The sequence below is a fragment of the Salvelinus sp. IW2-2015 genome, unplaced genomic scaffold, assembly GCF_002910315.2.
Source record: "Salvelinus sp. IW2-2015 unplaced genomic scaffold, ASM291031v2 Un_scaffold7444, whole genome shotgun sequence".
Lineage (NCBI taxonomy): Eukaryota > Metazoa > Chordata > Actinopteri > Salmoniformes > Salmonidae > Salvelinus > Salvelinus sp. IW2-2015.
The window spans coordinates 6,722-14,155 of NW_019948704.1; the positions used below are offsets into that span (position 1 = coordinate 6,722).

A 7,434-nucleotide genomic window follows, 5' to 3' on the forward strand; every position below is an offset into this window, starting at 1 on the left:
ATTTAATTGCAAAGTCCCTTTTTGCCATGCAAATGAACTGAACTGTCACGTTCCTGACCTTATTTTCCTTTGTTTAGCGTTGTTTAGTTGGTCKGGACGTGAGCTGGGTGGGCAGTCTATGTTATTTGTTTCTTGTTTAGGTTCATTGTTAATTAGCCTAATATGGTTCTCAATCAGGGGCAGGTGTTTGACGTTTCCTCTGATTGAGAACCATATTAATTAAGGTAGGCTGTTCACACCGTTTGTTTGTGGGTGATTGTCTTCCGTGTCAGTGTATGTACCACACGGGACTGTTTCGTTTGTCTATGTCTAAACGTTAGTAGCTTGTGTCTGCACTTTCGTTTTGTAGCTTCACGGTCGTTTGTTGTTTTTGTATAGTTTGTCAGTGTTCTTCGTTTCGTCTTCTTTAAAATAAATCAAACATATATTCTCCACAAGCTGCGTTTTGGTCCGATCCATGCTCCTCCTCAGACGAGGAGGAGAACAATCGTTACATGAATAACAAAAAACATTTCCAATGCATTTCAGCCCTGCCACAAAAGGACCAGCTGACATCATGTCAGTGATTCTCTCGTTAACACAGGTGTGAGTGTTGACGAGGACAAGGCTGGAGATCACTCTGTCATGCTGATTGAGTTCGAATAACAGAACTGGAAGCTTCAAAAGGAGGGTGGTGCTTGGAATCATTGTTCTTCCTCTGTCAACCATGGTTCACTGCAAGGAAACACATGCCGTCATCATTGCTTTGCACAAAAAGGGCTTCACTGGCAAGGATATTGCTGCCAGTAAGATTGCACCTAAATCAACCATTTAACAGATCATCAAGAACTTCAAGGAGAGCGGTTCAATCGCCCAAGAAAGTCCAGCAAGCGCCAGAGACCGTCTCCTAAAGTTGATTCAGCTGCGGGATCGGGGCACCACCAGTACAGAGCTTGCTCAGGAGTGGCAGCAGACAGGTGTGAGTGCATCTGCACGCACAGTGAGGTGAAGACTTTTGGAGGATGGCCTGGTGTCAAGAAGGGCAGCAAAGAAGCCACTTCTCTCCAAGGAAAAACATCAGGGACAGACTGATATTCTGCAAAAGGTACAGGGATTGGACTGCTGAGGACTGGGGTAAAGTCATTTTCTCTGATGAACCCCTTTCCGATTGTTGGGGGCATCCGGAAAAAAGCTTGTCCGGAGAAGACAAGGTGAGTGCTACCATCAGTCCTGTGTCATGCCAACAGTAAAGCATCCTGAGACCATTCATGTGTGGGGTTGCTTCTCAGCAAGGGAGTGGGCTCACTCACATTTTTGCCTAAGAACACAGCCATGAATAAAGAATGGTACCAACACATCCTCCGAGAGCAACTTCTCCCAACCATCCAGGAACAGTTTGGTGACGAACAATGCCTTTTCCAGCATGATGGAGCACCTTGCATAAGGTAAAGTGATAACTAAGTGGCCCGGGGAACAAAACATCGATATTTTGGGTCCATGGCCAGGAAACTCCCCAGACCTTAATCCTACTGAGAAATTGTGGTCAATCCTCAAGAGGCGGGTGACAAACAAAACCCCACAAATTCTGACATACTCCAAGCATTGATTATGCAAGAATGGGCTGCATTAGTCAGGATGTGGCCCAGAAGTTAATTGACAGCATGCCAGGGCAGAATGCAGAGGTCTTGAAAAAGAAGGGTCAACACTGCAAATATTCTCTTTGCCTCAACTTCATGTAATTGTCAATAAAAGCCTTTGACACTTATGAAATGCTTGTAATTATACTTCAGTATTCCATAGTAACATCTGACAAAAATATCTAAAGACACTGAGGCAGCAAACTTTGTGGAAATTAATATTTGTGTCATTCTCAAAACTTTTGGCCACTACTAGTTGAAGTCATTCTTAAATAGATTGTTGATCCTAACTGACCTAAAACAGGGGGTTTTTACTAGGATTAAATGTCAGGAATTGTGAATTAAACTGAGTTTAACTGTATTTGGCTAAAGTGTATGTAAACTTCCGACTTCAAGTATGTGTTTGTCTACAGTATGTATGTGTGTATAGTATGTATGTATGTACAGTATGTATGTATGTGTGTATAGTATGTATGTATGTACAGTATGTAGTGTGTACAGTATGTTGTATGTACAGTATGTATGTACAGTATGTATGTATGTACAGTATGTATGTATGTGTGTATAGTATGTATGTACAGTATGTATGTGTGTACAGTATGTATGTACAGTATGTATGTATGTACAGTATGTATGTTGTGTATAGTATGTATGTTGTATGTACAGTATGTATGTGTGTCTATGTATGTATGTATGTATGTACAGTATGTATGTGTGTGTGTATGTATGTATGTACAGTATGTATGTGTGTGTGTATGTATGTATGTACAGTATGTATGTGTGTGTGTATGTATGTATGTAAGTATGTATGTGTTTGTGTATGTATGTATGGGCGATTGGAATTGATGGTAGCCACAATCTATCGGCAATATTATATCTGATATACCCTTAAAAATGTAAAAAATTATAATTATATATATAATATAATAAAACGAACGAAGAAAAGTAACACAAACAGACCCCTACGACAGCAAGACAATTAGACAAAAGATAAATACTTCACACATTGGAAAGAATTAACAAAAAAACTGAACAACTACCTGACCACTGTGACTGACCCAAACGTAAGGAAAGCTTTGACTATGTACAGACTCAGTGAGCATAGCCTTGCTATTGAGAAAGGCCACCGTAGGCAGACATGGCTCTCAAGAGAAGACAGGCTATGTGCACACTGCCCACAAAATGAGGTGGCAACCGAGCAGCACCTCCCAACCTGCCAGATGGAGGACCATATTAGAGACACATATTTCCCTCAGATTACAAAGACCCAAAGAATTGTAAAACAAACCCGATTTTGATAAACTCACATATCTATTGGGTGAGATACCACAGTGTGCCATCACAGCAGCAGGATGTGTTGCCTGTTGCAACAGGAAAAGGGCAACCAGTGAAGAACAAACACCATTGTAAATACAACCTATATTATGCTTATTTATTTTCCCTTTTGGACTTCAACTATTTGCACATAATATGAGATTTGTAATGTCTTTATTCTTTTGGAACTTTGTGAGCGTAATGTTTACTGTCAATTTGTATTTGTTTATTTCACTTTTGTTTATTATCGGCAGGTAGCCTAGTGGTTAGAGTGTTGGACTTGTAACTGAAAGGTTGCAAGATTAGGTCCCCGAGCTGACAAGGTGAAAATCTGTCGTTCTGCCCCTGAACAAGGCAGTTTAACCCACTGTACCCCGGTAGGCCATTATTGAAAATAAGAGTTTGTTCTTAACTGACTTGCCTAGTTAAATAAAGGTAAATAAAAAATCTAGTTCACTTGTTTTGGAAATGTAAACATATGTTTCCCTTGAATTGAATTTAATTGAGAGAGTGAGAAAGATCGTGTGTGTGTCACGCCCTGACCTTAGAGAGCCTTTATATGTCTCTATTTGGTTTGGTCAGGGTGTGGTTTGGGGTGGGCATTCTATGTTCTTTATTTCTAGGATTTGTGTTTCTATGTTTTGGCCAGGTATGGTTCTCAATCACGGACAGCTGTCTATCGTTGTCTCTGATTGGGAATCAAACTTAGGCAGCCTGTTTTGCCACCTTTAGTTTTGTTGGGATGTTGTTTTTTGTTATCTCTGTGAAGCCTACAGAACGTGACGTTCGTTATTCTTTTGTTATTTTGTTMGGTGTTCTGAGAAAATAAAGAATCATGAACACGTACCACGCTGCACCTTGATCTCCTTCCGACGTTCGTTACAGTGTGTTTGTGCTTATTTTACAGGATGTGTGTTTTTGTGTGTGTGTGTATCAAAATATCTACCGGTCTGGGTACTTACCTGTGTGGTTTACCTTTGACAAGTTCCTGGCAGAGCTCTCTTTAGTCCTGGGCTTATATTTATGAAGCGTCTCAGAGTAGGAGTGCATACCTCACACCTCGCTGCCATAAAGTGCAATTGGTTCAATGACATATTCAATTCGTTTTAGCCAAATTTTAATAGGTATTTCAATTTGAATTTGTTTTTTAATGGCGTAGAATGCCCTGCGTGCTTTCTCTCTCAGTTCATTCACTGCCTCATTAAGGTGTCCAGTTGAGCTTTTTTATAAACCTAAGTAATTGTAGTGTGTGCAGTACTCTATATATTTTGTAACAATTGGACTTTGGTCTAATTCCCTGAGATCTGGATCTTCTCTGGAAAATCATTATTTTAGTCTTTTTGAGGCTTACTGCCTGGGCCCAGGTCTGGCAGTACTGCTCTAGCAGGTCCAGGCTCTGCTGTAGGCCATGTGCTGGGGGTGACAGCAGGCATAGGTCATCTGTGCTTTTGGTTGGATAGAAGTTTTTACCTTATAATGTTTTTTTCTCTATCAATCTCACTCAATCAGTCTGTCTGTCTGTCTGTCTGTCTGTCTGTCTGTCTGTCTGTCTGTCTGTCTGTCTGTCTGTCTGTCTGTCTGTCTGTCTGTCTGTCTGTGTGTCTGTCTCTGTCTCTGTCTCTGTCTTCCCCATCACTGACTCTTCCAGGAATATATTGTTCCTCAGATGAACCCACCATATCCCTCGAGGGGAACAAGAAGACTGAACAACAAACTACCGAGGTAGTATATTTCAGAATATTTTCCATATGCTCTCCTATTTAGTCCATGTAAATGTATTATTTAGTCCCATGTAAATGGCAGCCTAACTACTTGCTATTTCTGTCAATTTAGACTTTTTCCTCTGTTTCACACAACACATGATGCAACACGTCAGAATCATTAGAGGACCTCACTAACACCTCACCTCCCTCATCCCTCATCCCCCTCCCATCGAACCTTCCTTGTCTCTTCTGAGCTCTGTGAAAACTCTATCTGAGTGACAGTGACCATGGCGACCGCCCGGTTCTCCGTGGCTCCCCCGGTCCTTCCTCTGTGCAGCGTTTGGTTGCAGTTTAAAGTGTTGGAGAGTAATTGGGTCTCGTGAGAGGAGGGGAGAGGAGAGAGGTGGTTTGGTGGTTGGTGAGCTATGCTTGAGTGATGAATAACCATGCCTGAGACCTGAAGATTCCTAGTCTTTAGCTCAGCTGGCTAACGCAGTCTTGAGGCACACGGGAGACCGGGGTTCGAACCCTGGCTGGTCAAACATAACTGCGATTCAGCGCTGTTAGCCATCATTGTCTTTCTCATATTCAAAATAAGTGTTTGATTAAGCACTATTATTATCATCAAGTCTCCTTCATATTCAAAGTAAGCCTTTTAATGTCAACAGCCAGTCATATCTGTAGAGCCAGCAGTGTTACTGTACTGTACACCTGCTACAACTTAACTTGACTTGTAGATGGTCCAAGTGGATCATACTTCCCTGAATCCTGGCCAATAAACAGTGCTGTAACTGAGTAGCATAAGCCTATCAGTGTGTGTGTGTATAGAGATACACTGTCAGTTGTGGCGTCACTACCAACATCACTACCAACATCACTACCCACATCACTACCAACATCACTACCAACATCACTACCAACATCACTACCAACATCACTACCAACATCACTATCAAAATCACTACCAACATCACTACCAACATCACTATCAACATCACTACCAACATCACTACCAACATCACTACCAACATCACTACCAACATCACTACCAACATCACTACCAACATCACTACCAACATCACTANCAACATCACTACCAACATCACTACCAACATCACTACCAACATCACTACCAACATCACTACCAACATCACTACCAACATCACTACCAACATCACTATCAACATCACTACCAACATCACTACCCACATCACTACCCACATCACTACCCACATCACTATCAACATCACTACCAACATCATTACCAACATCACTACCAATACCACTACCAACATCACTATCAACATCACTACCAACATCACTACCAACATCACTATCAACATCACTACCAACATCACTACCAATATCATTACCAACATCACTACCAACATCACTACCAACATCACTATCAACATAACTACCAACATCACTACCAACATCACTACCCACATCATTACCAACATCACTATCAACATCACTACCCACATCATGAACAGCGTCAGAGCGTGCCAAGAGTGTGTCAGGTGTCTAGGTGGCACAAAGGGCCAGCCAGGTGTGTGCTTGTGTGTATGTGTGTGACATCGTCCTCTGCCACCAGAGACTAGAGGGTGATGCCACTTGGCAATGCCATCTGACAGAGCAACAAGCACTGAGGGAAGATCGTTGCGCGTTCCACATGTTATAGGTCGGCTTCATTGGCACCCAGGTGAGTGTTGAAGTCAACTTTATAAAATATGTGCCTGACAAAGTCCTTATCCAAGGGTGTTTTTGTCATCAGTAAATGGTTATTATTCCTTCTGGGGATGTGAATTACCATAATACCTCTTTAAACATCCACATACCTAAGGCCCTGGGTGGGATACAATGGTGTGAAATGGGATCCTGCGGAGGGACAGAGATCTAGCTAGTCAGCAGAGTAATAACACTCTGGAGTGTGCCAGGCAGAGGGATTAAGTTGTTTTCAAGCAAGGGGTTTATCAGGCAGCAGATAAAGAGGAGGATGAGAGCAGGAGGAGGGAAACTGACAGGGGGGAGGAATGAATGAGGGATGAAGAGAGGGAGAAGGAGAGAGGAGGAGACCAGAGAGGAGGAGGGAAAACAACAGGAGAGAGGGATGAAGAGAGGGCGGAGGAGAAGAGAGAGGAGGAGGAGGAGGGAAAACAACAGTAGAGTGGGAGGAAGAGAGGGAGGAGAAAGGAGGAGAGGAGAGAGGCACAAAGCACCTTATAATAAATCAACACTCGCTGGTCCAGATACCTAGATTTTTGTAAATAAACACACACGCTAATTGCAGACACATTACAGACACACACCAGATTATGTTTACACACCACCTTAACAGTGTACGGCACAACACACATGTTACAGAGGTTGGCTACATCAACAAACAACACACACACACACCACACACACACCACACAACACCATGCTTACTACAACAGCAGATTCTTGTGGGGCTGATCTTTGTCTACTTCTGGGCTGCACTGGGCCAGCTTCCTCTATCCTCTCGGCTCCTCTTTTCCTTCCCTCTCCTCTCCCTCTCTCTCTCCTCTCCTCCTTTTTTCTCCCAATTCTCCTCTCCTTCCTCTACCCTCTCCGCTCCTCTCCCTCATCCTCCCCTCTCCCTTCCTCCTCTCCTTCCTTCTTCTTCTCCCCCTCTCCCCTCTCCTCTCCCTCCTTTCATCCCTCTCCCCTCTCTTCTCCTCCCTCCTCTCTCCTCTCCTTCCTCTCCTCCTCACTCCTCCTCTCCACCACTCCCCTCCTCTCTCTCCTCCTGTCTGCCTCTCTCCTCCCCTCTCCTC

The 7,434-nt window shown here is 43.0% G+C and overlaps 1 protein-coding gene across 1 annotated transcript; it reads left to right on the forward strand.

Moving 5' to 3' along the window:
* Positions 1-5,461: 5,461 nt before the first annotated feature.
* Positions 5,462-6,185, forward strand: LOC139027099 (uncharacterized; the record flags this gene model as incomplete). The annotated part of the gene is made up of 1 exon (XM_070442268.1): positions 5,462-6,185. A coding segment is annotated over one exon (724 nt), but the record flags the coding sequence as incomplete, so codon positions are not given.
* Between the last annotated feature and the right edge of the window lie 1,249 nt (positions 6,186-7,434).